A 25,914-nucleotide genomic window follows, 5' to 3' on the forward strand; every position below is an offset into this window, starting at 1 on the left:
AGGCCTGGTGCAGGGCAAGCCGGTCCAGGTGCTCCCCGACAATACAACGGTGGTCGCATACATCAGTCACCAAGAAGGCCTGCACAGTGTTGCTTTAGCAGCGGAAGCTTACCTTCTCAGAGTGTGGGCAGAGTGCCATCTTCAGCCCCAGTCCATGGTGCACATTGCAGTACACCTCATCGTGCAAGCAGATTTTCTCAACAAAACTTTGCTGGACCCAACGGAATGAGAGCTGTTCCCAATGGTGTTTCACTTCATCAGAGAACGGTGAGGCACTCTGTCCATGGATCTGATAGCAACACAGAACACCACCAAGGTGGCACAATTTTTCAGCAGGGGTCAAGAGGCTGGGTCTGAAGGCTTGGACGTGCTACTGCAACCCCGGTTGACAGAGGATCTGCTCTGTTTTTCCACTTTGGCCGTTAGTTGGAAAGGCCCATCATTGAGGTGTGGTGCTTCTGGTGGGGCCTGAACAGGCCCAGATGGCATGGTATACAAATCTCGTTCGTCTGTTCATGGAGAGCCATTCTCATTGCCACTGGTCCGGATCTCCGGCCTGTCCACATGGAAGAACCCTCCTCCTTTGGTCTTATTGCAAAGCTCATGAGAGGTCGCGATTGAGATGGAAAGGTTATTCTGCAGGCCCACAAACTTTCCACTACTTCAGCTTATGCATGGGTCCAGCAAGCATTTGAGTCGTGGTGTTCTGAACAGGGTTGTCCTCCCTGGCGCCCTCTTTGGCACAGATCCTGACATTTTTTGCAGGAGGGCCTGTAGGAAGGGCTGGCATTTAATTCACTTCGAGTCCAGGTGGTGGCTTTGGCTTGCTTTAGAGGGCGCATTGAGAACTCTTCCCTGGCCACACATCTGAATGCTGTGTGTCTTTTGAAGGTGGTTGATCGACTTAAGCCTTCTCTGTTGTCTCCCTGTCCAAACTCGAACCTTAATTGCAACAGGTTCATTTTGAGCCTCTGAAGAAGTTGTCTTTGAAGAGTGTGATGCTTAAGGCGGTGTTTCTTGTCATCATGTCCTCTAGTTGTGATCTTTTCCTTCAATTTTCAGACTCAGAGGGAGGGGGGGGGGGGGGAGTAATGATCCAGTCAGTTCGTTCTTTGTACCAAAGATGGTGTCAGCGTTCTACCTTTATCAGCCATTGTTTTCCCCATCATTCACGGTGGAGGACTATCTGTGGAACTTTGTGGTCAGGCGGGTTCTGTTAAGGTTTCTGCAGGAGACTAATGATTTTCGCAGTATGGACTATTTGCCCTGCTAGTGGGGCCCCAGAAGGTTGTTGCAGCTTCCAAGGTGACCTTGGCACACCGGATTAAGGAGGCTGTGGCGTACATGCTGGCAGGTCGCCAGGCTCCAGGAGCATTGCAAGCACATTCTACCTGTGCCATGGCGATTTCTGGGCAGAGTTGAGAATGTTCTCCCTGGAAAGACATCTGTCGGGCGGCCGCTTAGGCCTCTCTTCACTCTCTCACTAAGCTTTATCACTTGGATGTGGCTGCATGCCAGTATTCGTGGTTTGGCATGTCAGTTTCCAGGGGTCATCGGATTCCCCCCCTCCTTTTTTACAGACTGCTTTGCCACAGTGAGAATGTGGCAGTGAGAATGGCTCTCCATGAACAGACGAACTACAGGCCGGTAAGCCTCACTTCGGTTATTGGAAAAGTAATGGAAGCGATGCTGAAGGAAAGGATAGTGAATTTCCTGGAAGCCAATAAGTTGCAAGATCCGAGACAACATGGTTTTACCAGAGGGAAATCGTGCCAAACGAATCTCATTGAATTCTTTGATTGGGTAACTGGAGAATTGAATCATCGACGTGCTATAGTCGTAATCTACTTAGATTTTAGCAAAGCTTTTGACACGGTTCCCCACAGGAGGCTCTTAAATAAATTAGATGGGCTGAAGATAGGTCCCGAAGTGGTGAACTGGTTGACAGACAGACGACAGAGGGTGGTGGTAAATGGAGTTCGCTCGGAGGAGGGAAAGGTGAGTAGTGGAGTGCCTCAGGGATCGGTGCTGGGGCCGATTCTGTTCAATATATTTGTCAGTGACATTGCCGAAGGGTTAGTTTGCCTATTTGCGGATGATACTAAGATTTGTAACAGAGTGGACACCCGGGAGGGAGTGGAAAGCATGAAAAGGGATCTGAGGAAGCTAGAAGAATGGTTTAAGGTTTGGCAATTAAAATTCAATGCGAAGAAATGCAAAGTGATGCACTTAGGGAGTAGAAACCCACGAGAGACTTATGTGTTAGGCGGTGAGAGTCTGATAGGTACTGAGGGGGAGAGGGATCTTGGGGTGATAGTATCCGAGGATCTGAAGGCGACGAAACAGTGTGACAAGGCGGTGGCCGTAGCGAGAAGGTTGCTAGGCTGTATAGAGAGAGGTGTGATCAGCAGAAGAAAGGAAGTGTTGATGCCTCTGTACAAGTCGTTGGTGAGGCCCCACCTGGAGTATTGTGTTCAGTTTTGGAGGTCATACCTTGCGAAGGATGTTAAAAAAATGGAAGCGGTGCAAAGAAAAGCTACGAGAATGGTATGGGATTTGCGTTCCAAGATGTATGAGCAGAGACATGCTGACCTGAACATGTATACCCTGGAGGAAAGGAGGAACAGGGATGATATGATACAGACATTCAAATACTTGAAAGGTATTAATCCGCAAAAAAATCTTTTCCGGAGATGGGAAGGCGGTAGAACGAGAGGACATGAAATGAGATTGAAGGGGGGGCAGACTCAAAAAAGATGTCAGGAAGTATTTTTTCACGGAGAGGGTGGTGGATGCTTGGAATGTCCTCCCGCGGGAGGTGGTGGAGATGAAAATGGTAACGGAATTCAAACATGCGTGGGATGTGCATAAAGGAATCCTATGCAGTAGGAATGGATCCTCAGAAGCTTAGCCAAAATTGGGTGGCGGAGCAGGTGGGGGAAGAGAGGTTGGTGGTTGGGAGGCAAGGATAGTGGAGGGCAGACTTATACGGTCTGTGCCAGAGCCGGTGATGGGAGGTGGGACTGGTGGTTGGGAGGCAGGAAATAGTGCTGGGCAGACTTGTACAATCTGTGCCCTAAAAAAGGCAGGTACAAATCAAGGTAAGGTATACACATATGAGTTTATCTTGTTGGGCAGACTGGATGGACCATGCAGGTCTTTTTCTGCCGTCATCTACTATGTTACATCCCACTAGCTTCTGGATTCATCTTCTGCTAATGCAAAGGAAGGAAAAATTATACCTTACCTGGTAATTTTCTTTCCTTTAATCGCAGCAGATGAATCCGGCATCCCACTCTCTTTGCTCTGTTGTTCCTGAGGTTTCCTTGTTCTCGTTTCATAGGAAGAGTTGTAAGGGGGCATGGTGATGTGGGCGCCCTGGTTTTTTTTTTTTCTTGTTCTACATGTGTTTTTTGCAAAATCAAACTCCAACCCCCCCCCCCCCCCCCACACACACACACACAAAATTAAAAAGAAAAAAAAAGATAAAACTCCTAAGGCTGCTTGACCTGATGGTGGTCCACTGCGGCACTGGACAATAACAGGACTCCAGTTCTGTGAAATGGAACAGAAGACAGCTAAAAACCCACCTTTTTGATGCTGCTTTTAACTCGTAACCCTTACTCACTTGTTCAGTACCCATAGTTTATCATTCCCAACTTAGTAATTCCCTTATCTCTTATTTGTCCTGTTTTCTGTCCTAATTAGATTGTAAGCTCTGTCGAGCAGGGACTGTCTCTTCATGGCCAAGTGTACAGAGCTGCGTACACCTAGTAGCGCTATAGAAATAAGTAGTAGTAATAGTAAGACAGCCAGTTAGGCAGTGGTAGACAAGCAGGCGCTGCCTGATGGTTGATGGGGCATATTAATGTCTTGCTCTAGTTGCTGCTTTGGTAATCGACTTTCTGAAGAGCTATCTGTCCTAAATCACTTGTTTCAAGTCAGTGATCTCTGTCTCCACTTGCTGGTAGACGGATTCAACCCACTAGTTTCTGGATTCATCTACTGCAATTAAAGGAAAGAAAATTACCAGGCATAATTTTTCCTTCAGAAATTTTTCCCAATTTTTGCCATATAAGTACATAAGTAATGCCATACTGGGAAAAGACCAAAGGTCCATCGAGCCCAGCATGCTGTCCCCGACAGCGGCCAATCCAGGTCAAGGGCACCTGGCAAACTACCCAAACATACAAACATTTTATTAATATTTCTGTATCAAGATTACAGATACTTAAAACAAAATATCACCTGTTTGAGGAATATTTTCAAAGCCCTTAGGCTTACAAAGTTATATAGTAACCTATGGAACTTTGTAAGTCTGAGTGTTTTGAAAATGAGCCCCATTGTCTGGGAGGGTACAATTTATGAGGCATGTTGCAGATATCCAGAATTCCTGAGAAAATTGACAGATAAAATTTTGTTGGTTCCTGACGTGAAGATGCATTTTGCATTTTCACTGTCTTTTGAGGAAATTAGATTTTTTTTCTTGGTTAAGCTTTGAATTCAGACCGATCTGTGCAGTCTTCGAAGACTGGTATACCACAGACATACCAGTCCTTCCACCAGGGGGCATTATTTGACTGAGTGGTTGCCATTTGTTCTTCTCTGACATGTTTGTGTATTTGTGTAGTAATAAATTTTGAAAAGATTGTATTCCTGTAATTTCCTCACATCCATTTGATGATTTGTCAATTACTGCAAAAACAATTGTTGCCCATTAAGACTTGTCATTTTCTTTTTATTGTAAACATACATGCCATGAATTTCAACACCTGAATGTTAGATCTGCTCATTTTTTTTTGTTACATTTGTGCCCCTCGCTTTCCCACTCATGGCAGGCTCAATGCAGCTTACATATTATATACAGGTACTTATTTGTACCTGGGGCAATGGAGGGTTAAGTGACTTGTCCAGAGTCACAAGGAGCTGCCTGTGCCTGAGGTGGGAATCGAACTCAGATCCCCAGTTCCCCAGGACCAGAGTCCACCATCCTAACCACTAGGCCACTCCTCCACTAAAATTATAGTACAATAATCCATCAAAGAAACAGCAAGTCCTTTTCTGTGTTTCTTTGAAACCTTCTTCCAAGTCCCATGCACCTGCCCATTCTGTGATTCCCTTTAACTCACGAAACACACAGGTGCTATCTGGTAGACCTTCCAGAGACTTGGGGCCCTTTTACTAAAGCTTAGTGTAGTGTGCGCTAAATGCAAAAAGCCATTTTATATCTCTGCGCTTCTTAGCAGTGAGTGCACACTAAGCTTTAGTAAAAGGGCTCCTTAGTATACAAATGACCAAATTTTGGAGAAAAGTAACTTTCAAAAGTCATTTTTTCTGTTTATTGTATGTATCACAGTTTAGCACTATAACAGTGTAGAAAATGTCACCTTTTTCAAAGATTAAATGCTTCTTTGAATGTCAGATGAGTCTCCTTGAATCCTTGATTGCATCTAAGGATTTTAACAGCCAATGTTTAAGTAGCCTTAGATAATTCCTTGTCCCTGTAGAATTAGGGATAAAGTTCACAGCTGAGTCCTGAAACATGCCGGTGATTAGCTTAATCAAGCACCTTCCCCCTCCCCTGCAGCACAATCCCACAACTGTTAAATGTTAGATATAACATAGTAAGACTTACCACTGCTGTTATGCATATTTACACTAATGTTGCATTTATTTCTAAATTCTGTATTGTATTTTTATGGGCTATTTTGGATGCAAAAGGACCAGTAACATAACTAACAAATGAAATGAGATTCCTAACAAGGTTAAAATTAAAGGTAGCATTTGTATATTGTACTTTCAGTATTTGTGCTGCTTGTCTTGTATCTGATGATGCGCTGCACCGTGTTCTAGTAACTGGGTGAGATATGTATCTGCTGCAGAAGTGAACAGCCACTTTTCTTTTAAGGCATCCATTAGAACAGACTACTTTAGCAGTGCCACCTCTGTCAAAAATGCTGAATCTCAATTGCTTTCCCTTTCCATTAAGGGCTCAAAAGCCTTATCCCATTGTCTGCAATTATCTGCGTTCTGAATATAGACATTTCTTCGTTCTGCAGAATGTCACTGATATGAATTTTTATACACAACAGCAAATTGCTCAGCTAGCTAGGTATAAAAATTGTATGTAAGCAAGCAAGGCTACACTGAGCTATAAACACTGTTTTAATGGATCCAATGGGCTGTTTGCCTGAGAGAGGGTGAGTGCATACTCTTCTTTGTAGCATATGTTAGTGCCGGGACAGTTTTAACTTTTAAACAGATATATGCAGATCGTCATTCAATGACAATCATTTACATTTTATTTTAAATTCATCCTTCTATATAGTTAGCTGCACCGTTCTGAACAAGTGGTGTGTTATCTCCTCCTACCAGCAGATTGAAGTAGAGAAGTTTTCTCTACCATTAGCAGATGGAAGATCTCTTAAACTGGTGCTCATAGTAACATAGTAGATGATGGCAGATAAAGGCCTGCACAATCCATCCAGTCATCCCAATAAAATAATCTGAGCATGTGTCGTAATATAACATATTCTTGATCTTGATTTGTCCTTGCCATTTTCAGGTTATAGACCATAGAAGTCTGCCCAGCACCAGACATAGGCCCCAACTACTGAAGTTGTCATCGAAGCCCACTCCAGCCTATCCAGATGTGTCTAGCCATAATTGGGGCACAGACTGTAGAAGTCTGCCTGGCACTGGCCTTATTTCCCAGTTACTAATGTAACTGTCTAAGCAGAGCTAAGTTATGGGGTTTTTTTGTTTGTTTTATTTTGCTTATATTCTCTTTCCATAGGGGAATCCCATCCCTGGCCTATCTCCCCACTCTGCTGGTTGTGGCCACACTACAAGTTGGAGCCTAATGGCTGCTCCCAGGTTCTCCAGTGCCAATCCAGACCTGGTCGAACTCTGAGCTCGACTCCTTTGCCCCCAGTCGTCACCCTTGGTGTTCACTGGGAGAGGTGTTGGCTCAGTTCCACGGGATCTTGGCAGAGAGATATGGGTCCCCGTTCCCTCCTCTCCTTGCACGTACACCCTGTTTGGGTGTTATTCCCCCAGGCTCCCCTGCAGCCTTCAGGCTGATTCATTAGCTCTGCCTGATTCAGCTTTATTCCCTGGTGTAGGAAATAGAACTCTAATTTTTTTTTTTTTTAAGGCTGAAAAACAAACAAAAGAGAAATTTTTAGAGCACAGTCAAGTGAGTAGGGGGGCAGCTGAGACACGGGAGCCCTGGATCCGAGTTGGTGCAAGCACACTAACCACATGGCCAGCAAGCCTGCCAGAAGTTGCTGTTCTGCCTGCGAGAACTGGCAGCTGAGCCCAGTTGCTGGCTCTGTCTTCCCTAGGTACAAAATAAGTGCCTGTATATAATATGTAAACTGCTTTGAATGTAACCACAGAGAGGCAGTATATCAAATCCCATTTCCCCTCCTGTGATGGACTGTTTCTGACCTTGGAAATGGCCCAGGGGATGGGGGATGCCAGGGGCACATCCCAGGTTCCCTGTATGGAGGAATTGGGACCCATGGGCCCAATGTTTTCAGCAGAAACAATGTACTTTGATGCCTTATTTGAAAATGAACCCAACAAATATTCAAAACAGCAATAGATAGGGCTTGTCATGTGATCATATACACATTTTGAAAGCTTGAGCATTTCATGTCAAGCAAGCTGGCAGTACCTGTGATGGTTCATCATGATATGAAAAGTAAGACAACAAAACTATATTAATTTCTCAGGGAATTTTATATCTACTATGTTGGTGAAACTTCCAATTCAAAGAGGCATTGAAACATTTACAACAAAAAAAATTTGGACAGAGAATATTTGTGAACTGGGGTGGATAGGAAACAAAAAGCCTCTTCTAAGCTCCAAGAACATTCCTGCTTCAGAAAACTGAAGCAGAAAAAAATACAGGAGACAAAATTGCCATTTCTTTCCAGGAATGCTTTGGGTGATCTATCATAGCATCTCTTATTTCCTCCTAATTTTCATATATGAATCATCTTGCATCTTATCAGTAGGTTTATAATTTCATTGTCTTCCATTTCTTACTTCTGTCTTTTTGCATTAGCTATCGTGCGGATACGCAGACATACCAACCCTACAATAAAGACTGGATCAAAGAGAAGATCTACGTTCTGCTCCGCAGGCAGGCCCAGCAAGCGGGCAAATAGTGGGGGAACCCTACTGTAGAGATTGGGTTGATGGGAACGGGGTGTGTATAGTATGATATAGGAAGTGTTTTGTATTATATGTTGTACTTTGGTTTTTTTTTTCTCTTTATATGTACAATGATTTTTCAGATACAACAATGTTGACAGGGAATTTACAGTACTTGTTTTTTAGTTGGCCATTGGTTTTCCTCTTATGTTCAAACCCCCATGGCTGTTTACCTGCTTGAATCACATTCACCAAGAATGGCTGCCTCAAAGCTTAAAAATATGGTTTGTCATTGAGACTGAATAATTTAGAGGAAAATAAAACTCTAGTTAATGGAAACTTTTGTGTGTGTGTGTGTTTTTTTGTTTTTAGAGTTGGAGGGGGCAGAGTGTGCAGCTCCTTCTCTAGAACTGGGATGTGGCTTTGGAATCTGGCAATGAATGTCACTGATTTATAAAAGCAAACTGTATAGTTAGCACCCTGATGGAGAGAGTACCATTATAAAATAGAGTAAGCACAATATTAATAAAACCCTGTTTTCCCTGACTTATCACCTGTGGGGTCTGCTAGCAGGAGAGGCTATCTATTAGATAACGCTTCAGGGAAGGAGGAGTAAATGGATTTCATTGCTTCAACTTGCCTTCTGTATTGATCCCCCCCCCCCCCCCAACATTTTTAATCCAGCCATTTCCTCTTGTTCTTCCCTCTCCTTCAGCCTTCCCATTTAGTGAGAATTGGGGTTGGGATATGGCAACATACGCCTTCATTTAAAACTACCTAAATTTTGCTTTTATCTGGCAAAGTCACTTCTTCAGTAGTGCCTGAGAGCTTTATGCTTGATGATTTAAAGATACCTGTTGTCGACTGAAATATTTGGAGGTTTGGGTTGACTCTGCTCTTCCTGAACAATTGAACACGCAATACAAAAAGTTCTCTTTAAACTTAAGTTGATTTGCGGGATGAAAGATTTCTTATTTCCACTGAATTTTTAGATTGTGGTTCAGGCAGCCGTTACTTCCTTATGGGATGCTTTATATCTGGGATTGCCTGCCTATAAGCTACATGCTTTACAAATTTGCCAAAATGCCGCAGCTTGACTTTTGTCAAACCTTAATCGATTTGATTATATTATTCCTATCTTTTGAGACCTGCATTGGGTATCTGTTGCTTAGAGGATCTAGTTTAAGGTTTTAACCTTGGTCCTTAAAGCTCTGAATGATGATGGCCCATTGACCTTGGCTAGTTCTTTAAAAATTCATACACCGTTAGATCTTTAAGGTCTGGAGAAAAATTACTACTTGAAGTTCCATCTTTCCATAAAGTCAGGTTAGATGTCTATCGATCCTCTGTTTTCTGTAGAGAAGGTCCAGTCTTATGGAATGCTCTACCAAGAAGCTTTGTGTAAAACTTGTTCCATCGTGCAATTCAGGAAATGTTTGAAAAAGCATATATGTTTACATAAGCTTTTGCTGATATTTAGTAACTGCTGTTGGACTTTTTATTTTTACCTGCTGTATTTATATTTTATTTTATGTTTTTTTGTTTACCGTTTGAAATTTTTTGTCATTTAAGAAATTTTGTAATTTTTTTTTTTTTTTTTTTTGGGAAACCGCCTAGAATTCTATGATGTGGTTTATAAATTTTTTTAAATACCCAGAGATTTTCTTTTTCCTATGCTTTCCATCTCTCTCCCCCAACATACTTTGTCTGGTCATGCCCATAATCATTCCGAACTGAGGGACATTTACCGGGTTTAATTCTAGAATTGCAGTTATGGGCCCTGAATTAAGCTATTAGGTGTCACCCTTAACCACATCCTGTCCTTTTGTCCGTGCATGCCATGCTATGAAATCTTGCCAAAATATAAAAACTTCCATACAAAGCAGAACTTTGAACTGGTAGATAAATTGGAAATTGAGCATTTCTGGTTTACAGAAGGCAAATGTATAGTTGCAAGGGGCAGTGGTTTGTACCGTTAATCTCTATATATTACATAAAGCAATTTCTGGGTGAAAGTTGTGTAGCTGCAGAGCTTCTGAGTTAATTGCTGGAGTATTCCCAGCAGTTTCTCATTCATGGGCTGATCAGAAGCAAGCGTGGGTGCTAGAGGCTATTAGCATCATGTGTGAAAACGCACTCATGGACTCTGAACCCAAGTAGCATGCAAATGCATGTAAACAGGTATTTTATTATTCCTTTCCAATGATCAGCAGCGTGCCAAACATTGGCGCGCTGCCTACAGCAAACCCTACAGCAGCTTGTAGCTAGCAGACCTCCAGTCCCCCCGGCAAAAGTTCATGGTGGATCTCCAGCCACCCTCGCACCCCAATTCAAAAAAAAAAAAAGCCATGGTAGCTCAGTGGGCTGTGAGCACAAGCCCCTGATGGTCTAGTGGTCTCCTTCCCTGCTCCCCCTGTACCTGAGTGGCGGAGGAGTGAGTAGTATACTTGCTCCTCTTCCAGTGCTGCCTTGAAAGTGGCGGCACCCTGCCCAGTGCATCCTGGGATGTGCTGAGTGGGGCTTCACCACCATATGAGGGGATACTTGGGTTGGTGAGTCTAGAGGTCTGTTGGACCAACAGCCCTGTATTGCTGGCTTGGGGTGGGAGTGTGACGGTTTGGGGGGCACTAGCCCACCAGGGCCTTGCATTGCAAGGGGGTCCCATGGACCTCCAGCCCCTGTTTGACAGGTCTGAGCTTTTGATAGCCCGGACCTGTCAAACAAGTGCTATTCAATCCTCCTGCACTTTTACCCTATGATCAGAGATAATATTGTGCTTACATTTGCATGCTATTATCTCTTTTATAATAGGGGTGGTAAAGCCCCGTGCTGTTCTAACGCTGTTTGGAGCAGTGCAGGGCTTTTGATCATCTGTAACTGTTATTAGATGATCTTTAATTTGCATCTGAAGGGGAGTTCTGTAAACCAGGTGTTAATATTTCCTTCCTAACTTGCATGTATTTACAAGGGAGCTGTACGCAGGGGTGAGATATAGGCAGGGTTTCCACTTAATCATGTAACTTTCAGAATGCTGTAAGCTTTTTTTTTTTTTTTTTTTTTTTTTTAAATGCTCATCCCTCTGCATTTTGGCACTTGCTGCTTACCCTAGCTCCCGTGGCTGGCAAAACTGCAGCTGCCTAGATGTTAGGCAGAACAGTACTGGCTCTTGCTTGTATTCTATAATAGAAACTAGTTGCCTTGGTTCTGTTATAGAATAGGCTCCTACCATGTGACCTTGGGGTACCTAAAAGGAGTCATTCCATTATAGAATTATCCCCTAACAGCATAAATAAGGCGATACACTGCTACATTTGAAGGGCTTATTTCCAAAACACGCTAAGTCCATGTTAGTTGCATTGGACTTAACCTTTAATTTGTTCAGGTGGCGTTAATTGTGCCACCTTAAGTGTGTTAAGTCAACAAGTGGTAACTATCTCTGTAGTAATGTGCATTTTCTGACCTAGATGTTTGTGTTATTTAACATACTGTGCATTCTCGCTGTCCGGGTGTTCCGTATTCACAGATTCACTTAAAATAAAGTGTAACCTATTTTCACCATTTATGGACATTTCCACTTATTTACGGCCATGCACAATGTAGTGCAAATGAAAGTGTGTTCTCATGAGGATGAAGAGAGAGAGCTGTGTGTGAGTATTGTTATACCAAACAAACTATAAAATAAGATTTATAAAATGCACAATATAGTAAGTGAGCTGTTTTTTTTTTTTTTACAAGAAGGTTATACAAAATAAGTTTGTTGTGTTAGGTAGCAAAAGTGAACAGTGTCACACAGGAACCTAACCCCCTTTTTTTCCCCATAAGAGTAATGGTTTTGTATTCACGTTTTTGGTATTCAGTGTTTTCTGGAACCTAACCCCAGTGAAAAGCGAGAATGCACTGTATTCATAAATGATCTGGAGAAAGGAGTGTGTGTGCAATCCTACATCTTCCCTCTGTCAACTTGTTGTACACACACATACATAGGGCATGTGCTTACATACTTTTGCTTTTCTAGTCTACACATTCACACTTTTGAGGTGCTATTCTACTGTCTGCTGCTCATGTATTCATTTAGTGAGTGCCCTTTCTCCCAACCAGCTCTACCTATCTTCAGGTAAAGTTCCTGTAGTTGTGGCAAGTTCTTTTCCTCAGCCTGTAGCAGGAACCCATCATGCTTTCCCCATCCCCTTCTCAGCATTCCTCCCCTCTCAAATTGTTGAATACATTTGTTCCGTTGGCTCTCTCCACGGTCGGCCCAGTGCCCTGTGTAAAGATTAGTTTTAACTCACTTTCGTAGCATTAGGATTTCCTCAGCTCACCCTCTCTTGTGGCCAGAACTGCTATCCCCACTGTTTTACCATTGGCTAGATCATGTCATAGTCTTTGTGGCTAGGGTGCCTCATACTCACAATGTTTTAGACATTAGGGGGAACCTGGGTCTCGCCCCCCCCCCCCCCCCTGCCAAAAAAAATTAGCCAACATCTTTGCTGTGGCTGGCAGGGATTCCCAACCTGTGGCAGCTGAAGACCACCTCCTCCAATCCTACAGCCAGAGTTCTCTAAGCTTTGCAGCTGGCGCCTGTATCCTCATGCTACTGCTGTCGCCCCCCCCCCCCTCCCCCATGCATGCTCAGTTTTCACACATGCACAGGGGTAGGCCAGCATTGGTGGCAGCAGCTCGGGGACACTTGCTAGCTGCCGATCTTGTTCTGGCTGCTAGATCAACAAAGGAGGAGGAAGTCTTCACTTGGGCCCTGTTGATCCCTGCCAGCTCAGGTATGTATATTTTGCATTCAGGCAAGAAGCACCCCCAACCCCCCAAATTAACTGTCTGACTATGCCACTGCATACAATACAAAAGCATTTTCAATGCAAATATTCCAAAGTTAACATTCCAGTTAATACATTTAAAATGGAACTCTTTTCTACTTTTGTGGTCTGGGTGTTTTATTTTTTCCATCATGTTGGTCTCAGTTTGCTCTCTTCTGCTATTTCTCTGCTTCCAAATCTTTTTTTTATTCAGGAAGTTATAGACCAGTGAGTCTGACGTTGGGGCCGGGCAAAATGGTAGAGGCTATTAGTAAGAATAAAATTATAGAGCACATACAAAAACATGGGCTCATGTCAGCACGGATTTAGTGAAGGGAGGTGTTGCCTCACCAATCTACTGCATTTTTTTGAGGGTATGAACAAACGTGGACAATGGGAAGCCAGTGGATATTGTGTATCTGGATTTTCAGAAGGCATTCGACAAAGTGCCTCATGAAAGACTCCAGAGGAAACTGGAGAGTCATGGGTTCGGAGGTAGGGTATTATTGTGGATTAAGAGCTGGTTGAAAGAGGAACAGAGCGTAGGGTTGAATGGTCAGTATTCTCAATGGAGAAGGGTAGTTAGTGGGGTCCCTCAGGGGTCTGTGCTGGGACCGCTGCTTTTTAACATATTTGTAAATTACCTAGAGATGGAAGTAACTAGTGAGGTAATTAAATTTGCAGATGACACAAAGTTATTCAGGGCCGTCAAGTCGCAGGAGGAGTGTGAAAGATTACAGGAGGACCTTGTGAGACTAGGAGATTGGGCATCCAAGTGGCAGATGAAGTTCAATGTTGACAAGTGCAAAGTGATGCATGTGGGAAAGAGGAACCCGAATTACAGCTATGTCATGCAAGGTTCCGCGTTAGGAGTTACAGACCTAGAAAGAGATCTGGGAGTCATCGTTGATAAGACGTTGAAAACTTCTGCTCAGTGTGCTGCGGCGGCTAAGAAAGCCCACAGAATGTTGAGTATTATTAGGAAAAGGATGGAAAATAAACACGAGGATGTTATAATGGCGTTGCATTGCTCCATGGTGAGACCGCATCTCGAGTATTGTGTTCAGTTCTGGTTGCCGCACCTCAAAAAAGATATAAAGGAATTGGAGAAGGTGCAGAGAAGGGTGGCGAAAATAGTAAAGGGGATGGGAGGACTTCCCTATGAGGAAAGGCTAAGACGGTTAGGGCTCTTCAGCTTGGAGAAGAGGTGGCTGAGGGGTGATATGATAGAAGTCTACAAGATAATGAGTGGAATGGAGCGGACAGACGTGAAGCGTTTGTTTACACTTTCTAACAATAATAGAACCAGGGGACATAAGATGAAGCTAGAATGTGGTAGATTTAAAACAAATAGGAGAAAGTTTTTCTTTACTCAGCACGTAGTTAGACTCTGGAACTCATTGCCGGAGAATGTAGTGACAGCAGTTGGACTTGCTGAAGGAAAAATCCATTGAATATTATTGATTTAAATTTTTGTTTTGGGGTTTTTGCCGGGTCCTTGAGGCCTGGATTGGCCACTGTCGGAGACAGGATGCTGGGCTTGATGGACCCTTAGTCTTTTCTCAGTATGGCGGTGCTTATGTTCTTATGTAAGTTTTATTGGGGGGGGGGGGGCGCCCTCCGAGGAAGAGTACTGGAGCAGCTGCAGGCAGCACATGAGACCCTGGATCAGGGTGGTGAGAAAGGAAAGAAATGGCAGACCATGGAGGCCCACTGGAGCTGTGGGACCCAGGACAGCTGCCCTTTTTACCCACCCCTGCTAATGCTGGCCCTGGGGACCACCAGCAATGGTGAGATTTTTAATGTGGGGAAGGGGAAGAGAAGAGCAGTTTTCTACATAGTAGAGAATAGAGGGCAAAAGGTCATGGATTTGATATACCACCTTTCTGTAGTACAACCAAACAGTTTATATTTTTTATTATATGCAGATACCTACATGTCAGGCAGAACAGTACTGGCTCACAATCTAAGTTTCTGTACCTGGGGTAATGGAGATTAAGTGATTTGCCTAGGATCACAAGGGGCCACAGTGGGAATTTAAACCCAGTTCCCCAGGATCTCAGCCCACTGCACTAACCATTAGGCTAACACAAAACATTTATCCATATACATAACATGGCAAACCTGACTTTAGGAAATCTGATCCTAACTGAGCACATTAACTCTATCAAGTCTAAACAGCAGCAGTGGTTCAGAGAGCAATTACGTGGTGCTGAGCCAGATGGAGACAGGCACATGTGCTGAGTCATTTGTTCATGTGAAAGCAAGCGCTTCATTACTGAATCAGCCTCATCTTTTCCAAATAGTTCAATCTAAGCACTCAGTAGTCCTACAAAATGTTTAGTAATTGTATTGTAGAAACTAATCACAAAGCACAACAACATGATGCAGGAACTATAATCAGAAAATAGTGGCTCAAAATGTCATCTTAAGTAAATAAAAGCACTTAAATCATACAAAAGCAAAAATAAATACTAAATATAGTATATGTATAAAGTGATAATGGTGCTCAGAACATAGTGTCTGTGATCACTTGTGACCATAAAATCACCTTGCAATTGCTAAATTCATTTCACACCATAAAATTCTGCTTATAAAAAGGGTCCTTTTACAAAGGCGAGTTAGTGTTTTTAGCTTGCACTAAAAAAGTTTTGCCAAATGTGGAGATGCCCATATATTCCTATGGGCAGCTCTAGTGTTTAGTGTGTGATGATTAGCATGCACTAAAAACGCTAGCATGCCTTTATAAAAGACCCCCAAAATAATCACCTTCACAGAATGTAAAAAGGTAGGAGACTTAATTCAGTTGAATGATCTTCAATAAAGCATACTTCCAACAGTTACATTCTTCACCACCAAAAACGTTTTTCCAAAATTCATAGAAGCTGAAAAATCAATTCTCTACATGATCATGTTTCACCTAAAACTTCTTCAGGAGGAGCGATCCATGATACATTCATCCACGATTGACAGTTTGGATGGACCTTGCAGACAGTGCTGGATTTGCCTCTTGTGCACCAGTGGGTGCAGAAGCAAGGGGATGGGTTTTGATAAACCACCTTTCTGTGGTTTACATACTTATTTTGTACCTGGGTCAATGGAGGATTAAGGGGTCCTTTTACAAAGGCACGCTAGCATTTTTAGTGCGTGCTAAAAATAAGCATGCGCTAAGTGCTAGAGCTGCCAGTATATTCCTATCAGCATCTTTAGTATTCAGCACGTGCTAAAAATGCTAGTGTGCCTTTGTAAAAGACCCCCTAAGTGACTTGCCTAGGGTCACAAGGAGCTGCAGTGGGACTTGAACCTGGTTCCCAGCCCACTACATTAATCATTAGGCTACAAAGGATGAGAATCTTGCTGTGAAAAAGTGAGGGGCCCTTTTACTAGTCCGCGTAAGTGCCTACATGAGCCAAATTGGAGTTACCGCCCGGTTACCGCATGGCTCTTGCAGTAATTTCAATTTTGGCACGCACCCGCAAAATATTTTTTTATTTTCTGGTGTGCGGTATCTATGCACGTCAACTGGCATTTCATGCGTGTAGACCATTACTGCCCGGTTACCACATGAGACCTTACCACTAGGTCAATGGCTTGTGATAAGGTCTCAGACTCAAAATGGGCATGTGGCAATTTTCATTTTGCCGCATGTCTGTTTTCGGCAAAAAATTTTTAAAAGGCATTTTTTGTAGGTGCGCTAAAAAATAATTCAGCATGCACCCAAAAGACATGTCTACTGCAGGTAATTTTTCCAGCGCACCTTAGTAAAAGGACCCCTGAGAGTGGCGGGATGACAAGGAGTACAAGCATAGTTTTGGTTGAGGAGTGGATTTAAAAACACCACGGAAAAGCATGTAACCCCCACCCCCCATACAGCAGCCATTGTAAAACAAAGTCCTCTGTCAACTGTATAAAGGGTTTTCTTTAATGATGCTTGATAACAATTTTTTTGCGTATTGTAAACAGAAAAATATATTGATGCAATATCTTTAAAATGCTGTTTATATAATAAAGGAGTTTTTTGGACCAGTGAAAGAGAATACTGTGAGCCTGCAAATGTTTTTTTTTATTAAGGAGCTCTTTTACTAACTACATTAAGATCTGGGCTTTATTTGTTTTAACATGGAACTTTCCCGGCGTTAAGCCCAGATTTTTCACAGCAGTATTTAGGGCTTTTTACATAATTTTTTGCAGGTCCTATGCTAATTTTTCAAATTAGGGGGCACTAAGTACTCCCACATTAAGTCTATGTTATCCTGCTAACATGAACTAATCAAAACGTGCTAGTTGGATAATGCTTCCGTGCTCATTCCCAGCTTATGGCATGCCCCAGTGGCGTAGCCATAGGTGGGCCAGGGCCCACCCACTTAGGGCTCAGGCCCACCCAACAGTAGCACATGTTTAGCAGTAGCTGATGGGGATTCCAAGCTCTGCCAGCTAAAGACTTCCCCCTGATGGTAATGAAAACGGTGTGCTCCAGGATACTGGCACCTGCGAATGCTCTCTTTTCAGCACATGCCTGCTGCAGACTGCTAAGGTGGAGAGAAGCATTTTCCCACCAGCTTAGATATTTTTTTGGGGGGGAGGGGGAGAACACTTGGTGCCCACCCACTTCTTGCCTAGGCCCACCCAAAATCTGCTGTCTGGCATGCCCCCTCTTGAAAAAATTGTTTTTAAAAATGCGTGATTAGCATGTGTTAACAAGCAAATTACCACAAAATGCTTTAACGTGTTTTGCAGTAACCTCACATTAGGTCTTAATGCCCTTTAGTAAAAGGGCCCCTTAATTAATTTGGATTTATTTACCATTGGGGTGGACTGACCATTGGAGCAATAAGCCCGAGGACCCACAGCATTAGGGGGGCTCACTCTTCCCTAGCTTTCATTTAATTTAATCACTTTTGATAGGTGGTTACGGGCCAATGGCCCTTATTGCTGGAGTGCCCAGAACACTGTCAGTCCGCCCCTGTTTACTGCCTTTTTGAAGCAATTCACCCATCAGTGTACAGCAGGGCTTGATATCTGAGGAACTTTTCTCCTTTTGTATTTTAAGGCAGTGCTGTGATTCACAAATCAAATGAAACCATCTTCAGCCATAAAAACGGGGGGAAAATGTGTAAACTTTAAAGTCCTGGCTTCTTCCACCATTAATTCATCCCATTATAAAGTTCCCAGCTTCCCAACAGCAACAATATTTCAGCTGCTCCAGCCTCTCAGGGTTCAAAGTGATGGGACAAAGGCAAGCAAATAGTTCAATTATCACTATCTCTTTTATGTCAACAAACTGGGGGGGGGGGGGGTCCTTTTACTAAGCTGCGGTAAACGCTAATAATGCAGTACCACCAGGCATGCTCAAGTGTCCCATGGTCATTTCAGGATCAGCACGCACTACCCAATTATTAAAAAATAAAATTTCATTTTTAGCACTGGGAGCGTGTTTGGAGTAGGTGTGACTATGCTAATCATCATGTGGGCATTGTCGTGTGCTAACTGATTAGTGCTGGATTAGCGTGTAAGCTCTTCCTGCCTACAAAATAGGTTATGGTAAGACCTCACATTCTAATGGCCACACACTAATCAGGAAATCATGGCCATTATTGGTAAAATAGAAAAATCTGACTTGTATCGGCAGCAGTAAAAGTGGTCTTAGCGCTTGGGAAAGTCCTTTATTGGGGCTACTGCAGGCTGCTTGGTAAAAGGTTTCCTAGGTTTAAAAAAAAATATCCAGCAAATTCACTCATTTTAAATCTTGAAATGACACTTTCAAAAAGTGTTTATGGTGAGTTGCTCCATTGGCTTTTTCTATGTATTTTTTATTTATTTATGTATGTATTTTTTTGGCTAAGCAGGTTAGACCACTTCAGCTTGGAGAACAGAGGGCTGAGAGGGGATATGGTAGAAGTTTATAATATTTTGTTTTTGTTACATTTGTACCCCGCGCTTTCCCACTCATGGCAGGCTCAATGCGGCTTACATGGGGCAATGGAGGGTTAAGTGACTTGCCCAGTGTCAGTTTAAATAGGAAATGGTTGTTTAAACTTTCAAACAACCCAAAAACGAGGACACTTCATGAAACTAATAACCAGCAGACTGAAAACAAATTGCAGGAAGATTTTTTTCTTTTTTAACATAGCGCATAATTAAGCTATGGAATCTGTTGCCAGAGGATGTGGTCAAGAGAGCTAATAGTGGGACTCAAAAGAAGTTTGCACAAGTTTCTGGAGGAAACCTCCATAAAAATTATTGGCCAAATAGACTTGCTAACTCCTGGAAATGACCTGTGAGAAATTTGATCTACATTTTGACATTTGTTGGGGACTTATAGCCTGACTTGGCCACTGTCTGAGACAAGATGTTGAACTCAATGTGAATTTTTTTTTTTATGAACTCTTTGTCTTCTTATTATTTATATGCATTTAGCTCATACCTTTTCAGTAGTAACTGAAGATGCACTACATTCAGTACACTAGGAGGCTTACAATCTAAGAGGCCCTTTTACCAAGCTTACCGCAGCAAAAAAGGTTTACTGTAGGGCATGCTCAGGCATCCTTTAGTAATTTTGGGATCTGTGCACACTACCCACATTCTAAATGTTTTTTTTTTTTTTTAGTGCTGGGGAGGGTCTGGAAGCACAGAATGGACATGTCCTGCGCTGATCAGTTACAAACTAGGTGGCAGTAGGGGCTTACATGCTAATGGCCATGCGGCAAAGAAAAATGAGCTCGTGGCCATTAATAGAAACTCCCTTATATGGTTGAGGCCCCGCCTGATGCATCTCAGGAGGCAGCACATGGAGCAGGGTGCCACTATTTTGCAAGTGATGAGCACCCAGAGGCAGGAGTGAGTGGACGTTGCTTCTGCCTCCTTCAAGGTACAGGGTCTGGGAGGCTAGGCTTGGGATTTTTTGGGACTTGGAAGGGGACTGCTAGAGAGAGGGGGGCCAGTAGTCCACTAGACCACTAGGGTATTTTTTTAACAGGGAAGCGGGGAGGTTGGGAGGGAGACTGGACCTGGGGGGGGACCACTAGACTACCAACGCAATGATAGTGGGGATCAAATTGGAGGGAGGTTGCACTATATGTTAAAGAGAGAATCGAGTCAAACAAAATGAACATTCCACATGAAACAGATAGCAGCACAGAATCAGGAATAGAAATTCCATGTGTGAAGGGAAGGAGTATTCTTGTAGGGCTGTACTACTGTCCGCCAGGACAGAATGAACAGATGAAAAATATTTACAGAAATTAGGAAAGCTGGCAAATTGGGCAACAGTATAATAATGGGTGATTTCAATTACCAAATACACCAAAGAGTCTACGCTCTTCTGCTGTGAAACCGGGACCGGTCAGCCTCAACACTTATCTACTCGGGCAGACTAGATGGCCCATACAGGTCTTTATCTGCCATCATCTACTATGTTACTATGTTCAATAAATGAGAGAAAAAAAAAAAGACCTCAGAAAGCACAGAGCTACAAACATGCTGCACACAGCTGCAATAAGTCAGTAGCCTGACATTAATCAAAGGTCAGAAGTGAGAAATGGAGTTCTACCCTACTGACTTATTCCAGCTGTGTGCAGCATGTTTGTAGCTCTGTGCTTTCTGAGGTCTTTTTTTTTTTCTGCGTATTGAAGTGTGTGAGGCTGGCCAGTCCCAGTTTCACAGCAAAAGAGAATAGATTCTTTGGAGTATTTCTGCTCAGTCCTTGGGATTTTCTTTGATTTCAATTACCCCAATGCTGACTGGATAAATGTTATATCAGGGAGTGCTAGGGAGATAAAATTCCTAGATATAATAAATAGATCTAGTCCTTGGTGGAGTGCAGGACATAGTATAGGAGGTAATGATATTGGGTCCATTGTCATAATATGATGAAGTTTGAGCTACTATCTGGAATGAAGCCACAAAGGAAATCTACTGCAGCAGCAGCAGCAGCATTTATTTTTCGAAAGGGTGACTATGATAAAATGAGGTAAATGATTAAAAAGAAGCTAAAAAGATTGGCTGCAAAGGTTAGGACATTAAATCAGACATGGATGTTGTTTAAAAATACCATCTTGGAAGCCCAGACCAGATGCATACCACATATTTATAAAGGTGGAAAAAAGAGAAAACGACAACCAGAATGGTTAAAAGGTGAAATGAAAGAGGATATTAAAGCCAAAAGAATGTCCTTCAAAGAATGTGTAAAGGACCCAAATAAAGGAAATAAGAAGCAATATAAGCACTGTCAAGCTATATGTAAAGCATTGATAAAGAAGGCTAAAACAGAATATGAAGAGAAAATTATTGCAGAGGCAAAAACTCACAGTAACAACTTTTTCAGGTACATCAGAAGCAGAAAGTCTGCAAGGGAATCCATGAAACTGTTAGATCATGAAGGAGCAAAAGGAGCACTCAGGGAGGATAAAGCCATAGCGGAGAAACTGAATGAGTTTTTGCTTCAGTCTTTACAGAATATAATGTAAGAGATCTACCTGTACCAGAAATGGTTTTCAAGGGTGATGATGCGGAGGAACTGAAAGAAATCTCGGTGAACCTGGAACACGTACTGAGCCAAATCGACAAATTAGAGAGTAGTAAATCACCTGGACCGGATTGCATGCATCCAAGGGCACTGAAAGAACTCAAACATGAAATTGCTGATCTGTTAGTAATCTGTAACCTGTCATTAAAGTCATCTGTACTACCTGAAGATTGGAGGGTGGCCAATGTGATGCCAATTGGTTCCAGGGGTGATCCAGGAAATTACAGACTGGTAAGCCTGACGTCAGTGCCGGGTAAATAGTGGAAACTATTATCCAGAATAAAATTATGGAACATGGTTTAATGGGACAGAGTCAACATGGTTTTAGCCAAGAGAAGTCTTGTCTCACCAATGTGTTTCATTTCTTTGAAGACATGAATAAACTACTACTTCTACTAATAGCATTTATATAGCGCTACCAGACGCACGCAGCGCTGTACATTTGACATAGAGAGACAGTCCCTGCTCAAAGAGCTTACAATCTAGGTAAAACAGACAGACAAGACATTACAGGCAAGGGAATTACAAGGTAAAGAGGAATGGGAGGAGGAGGGCAAATAAATAGTGGTTAGGAGCCAAAGGCAGTAGTAAAAAGGTGAGCTTTGAGCATATATTTAAAAACAGGTGGAGATGGAGCTAGACATATGGGTTCGGGAAGACGGATAAAGGTGAGCCAGTTGATGTAGTGTATCTAGATTTTCAGAAAGCTTTTGACAAAGTTCTTTATGAGAAACTGCTGAGAAAATTAAAAAGTCATGGGATAGGAGGCAATGTTCTGTTGTGGATTAGGAGTTGGTTATTGGACAAAAGGCAGAAGGTAAGGTTAAATGGCCATTTCTCTCAATGAAGGAGGGTGAATAGTGGAGTGCCGCAGGGATCTGTAGCGGGACCAGTGCTATTTAACATATTTATTAATGATCTGGAAATCGGAACGATGAGTGAGGTGATTAAAATTTCAGATGACATTTGTGTCAAATGGGATATTTGGAGTTGGCTGTTTGTAAGAGGTGTGTAGCGTCTCAAAATGATTTTTTCCATGCCTTTTGGAAGTGCGCGGCTATCAAAGCATTCTGGGTCAGGATAACTAGGTTTGTGGGAAGTCTCGGGGGGCAGCGGGTTCGACAGTCACCAAAAAGTATTTTACTGGGCTGTCTTTCTCCGATAGAGGGGGGCACGGCTCATCAGAGTGCACTCGCCCATAAAGCCTACCTGGTGGGTATGAAATGTATCTTGGTGAACTGGACGCTGGAGCGAGGTCCCTCTTATTGGCAATGGCGTAACCGCTTCCATGCCGTACTCTTAATGGAACTCCAGGACTCTTTGCTTAACTTCAAAACACAAAACAATTTTTACTTAACTTGGAAGGGATATCTTAAAGTGGTGTCTTCTAAAGCTAGAAGTTATATTCTTAATAAACTTACTGCACTGTCTAGTTCTCCTCCAACGGTTCTCATCAATTAGAGGAGCTTGATGCTCCCTGTCATATGGGACAGGAGGTCACTCGGGTAGACGGGGTGTGGGTGGGAAGATGATTAGCAGGCTCACCTTTCTTGATTTATTTGGGGGGGGAGGGGGGATGGAAGGGGTTTCGGTTGGTATTGGACCTTATAATAAGACTAGTAAAAAAGGCCCGTTTCTGACTCAAATGAAACGGGCGCTAGCAAGGTTTTCCTCGGAGTGTGTATGTTTGGGAGAGTGTATGTGAGAGTGACTGTTTGAGAGTCAGAGTGAAAGTGTGAGTGTGTGAGAGAGAGAGTGAGTCTGGGTGTGAGTGTGTTTGTGAGAGAGTGTGTGTGTGAGAATGAGAGTGTGTGCAAGTGTGTATGTGAGACACAGTGTGAGAGAGAGTGTGTGTGAGACACAGATTCTCTGTGAGAGTGAGTGTATGAGACCAAGCGAGTGTGTGAGTGACTGTGTGGCACATAGAGAGTGAATGTGATACAGTGTGAGACAGAGTGTGTGAGAGTGAGAGTCAGAAAGACATTGTATATGAGAGAGAGAGTGTGAGCCGTGCCGTGCCCTCCCAATCCATGGCCATCTGTCCCCTGCCCCCTCCATTCATCCTTTTCCAGCAATTCCCCTCTCTCCCTGAGCCCTGCCCTCCCAATCCATGGCCATCCATGTTTCTCTGTCACCTGCCCCCTCCATTCATCCCTATCCAGCATTTCCCCTCTCTGCCTGAGGCCTGCCCTGCAATCCATATCCATCCATGCCCATCTGCCCCTCCATTCATCCCTATCCAGCAATTCCCCTCTCCCTGAGTCCTGCCCTTCCAATCCATGCCCATCCATGCTCCTCTGTCACCTGGCCCCTCCATTTTTCCCTATCCAGCAATTGCCCTCTCTCCCTGAGGCCTGCCCTGCAATCCATATCCATCCATGCCCATCTGTCCCCTCCATTCATCCCTATCCAGCAATTCCCCTCTCCCTGAGTCCTGCCCTTCCAATCCATGCCCATCCATGCTCCTCTGTCACCTGGCCCCTCCATTTTTCCCTATCCAGCATTTCCCCTCTCTGCCTGAGGCCTGCCCTGCAATCCATATCCATCCATGCCCATCTGTCCCCTCCATTCATCCCTATCCAGCAATTCCCCTCTCCCTGAGTCCTGCCCTCCCAATCCATGCCCATCCATGCTCCTCTGTCCCCTGCCCCCTCCATTCATCCATTTCCAGTAATTCCCCTCTCTCCCTGAGCCCTGCCCTCCCAATCCATGCTCCTCTGTCCCCTGCCGCCTCCATTCATCCTTTTCCAGCAAGTCCCCTCTCTCCCTTCCATGACCCCCCCTCGCATCCATGCTCCTCTCTCTCCCATGTCCCAGCCTGGCCCGCCATCTTCTCCCCCCCCCCCCCCTTCGCATCCATGCATCCCTTTTTTTTTTTCTTCTTTTTAACTTTACCTCCGTGGCGGTTCGTGCAGCTTCCGGATTTGTTTGGTTTGACGTGAGGGCGGGGCAGAGACGGCTGGCTGCCTTGAAGGCTTCACACCACGAATCCACGAACCCTTCAGCCTGGGAGTGATGTCAGGTGGCTTCATGGCTTCACAGAACGTTGTCCTCAGAACGTTGAGGGTGCGTTTTATTATATTAGATGATGGATTTAATGGTACTGCTTCTAATATGTCAATTTTCTAAGATCGGGAGACTATTAATGTATTGGTTCATGCTATGCCATTTTCAGCACGGGGTGGTATCCCAGGAAGAGAGGGCGGGAGGGAGGGGGGTAGCTTGGGGTTAAATGAAGGAAAAGGAATTATTGTTTGATGATTGTCTGATAGTGGTCTGTTGTATTAGAAATGTTTTTTGCTGAAATTTGCTGAATGTATATTCTCCGTTCTGTTACAATAAACAGATTTAAACATAAGGTTGTTAGTACACGAGGACTGTGAATAATTGCAGGAAGACCTTTGGAAACTGGAAGACTGGGCATCCAAATGGCAGATGAAATTTAATGTGGACAAATGCAAAGTGATACACATTGGGAAGAATAATCCGAATCATAGGTACCTGATGCTAGGGACCACCTTGGGGGTCAGCACCCAAGAAACAGATCTAGGTGGTGGTGTAGACAATATGTTGCAATCTTTTGCCCAGTGTGTGGTGGTGGCCAGAAAAGCAAACAGGATGCTAGGAATTATTAGGAAAGGGATGGTAAATAAGGCCAAGAATAATATAATGCCTGTGTAGCACTCCATGGTGCGACCTCACCTTGAGTATTGCTTTCAGTTCTGTTTGCTGTATCTGAAAAAAGATATAGCAGAATTAGAAAAGGTTCAAACAAGAGCGACCAAAATGATAAAGGGGATGGAACTCCTCTCATATGAGGAAAGGCTAAAGAGCTTAGGACTCTTCAGCTTTGAAAAGAGACGGCAGGGGGGATGTATGATTGAGGTCTACAAAATCCTGAGTGGTGCAGAGCGAGTAGAAGTTAATCAATTTTTTACTTTTCAAAAAGCACAAAGAGTAGGGGACACTCAATGAAGTTACATGGAAATACTTTTAAAACATATAGGAAGAAATATTTTTTCACTCAACGAATAGTTAAGCTATGGAACTCTTTGCTGGAGGATGTAGTAACAGCGGTTAGCATCTGGGTTTAAAAAGGTTTGGACAAGTTCTTGGAGGAAAAGTCCATAGTCTGCTATTGAGACAGAAATGGAGAAGCCACTGCTTGCCCTGGGATTGGTAGCATGGAATTTATTTATTGATTTATTTATTTGCTGCATTTGTATCCCACATTTTCCCACACATTTGCAGGCTCAATGTGGCTTACAGTATGCCGCAATGGCGATAACTATTAACGGATTGATAAGTATAGAAAAGAGTTACAATTAAGGTATGTAAGAATATCAAGCAAATTAGATGTTACAGATAAAATATCAAGTGAATTAGAAGTAAATAAATAATTCATAACAGGTATATAAG

General features: G+C 43.3%; 1 protein-coding gene across 2 annotated transcripts in view; it reads left to right on the forward strand.

Moving 5' to 3' along the window:
- The window catches only part of ERH (ERH mRNA splicing and mitosis factor), a 36,711-nt gene extending 28,205 nt beyond the window's left edge, over positions 1-8,506 (forward strand). For both annotated transcript variants that reach the window (XM_030215260.1, XM_030215261.1), the window contains exon 4: positions 8,075-8,506. In XM_030215260.1, coding sequence (XP_030071120.1) covers positions 8,075-8,177 — 103 coding nt within the window. In that variant the 3' untranslated portion in view covers positions 8,178-8,506. The remainder of the gene's footprint in view (positions 1-8,074) is intronic.
- Positions 8,507-25,914: the final 17,408 nt, after the last annotated feature.

This window comes from Microcaecilia unicolor, chromosome 9, assembly GCF_901765095.1.
Source record: "Microcaecilia unicolor chromosome 9, aMicUni1.1, whole genome shotgun sequence".
NCBI classification, from domain to species: domain Eukaryota; kingdom Metazoa; phylum Chordata; class Amphibia; order Gymnophiona; family Siphonopidae; genus Microcaecilia; species Microcaecilia unicolor.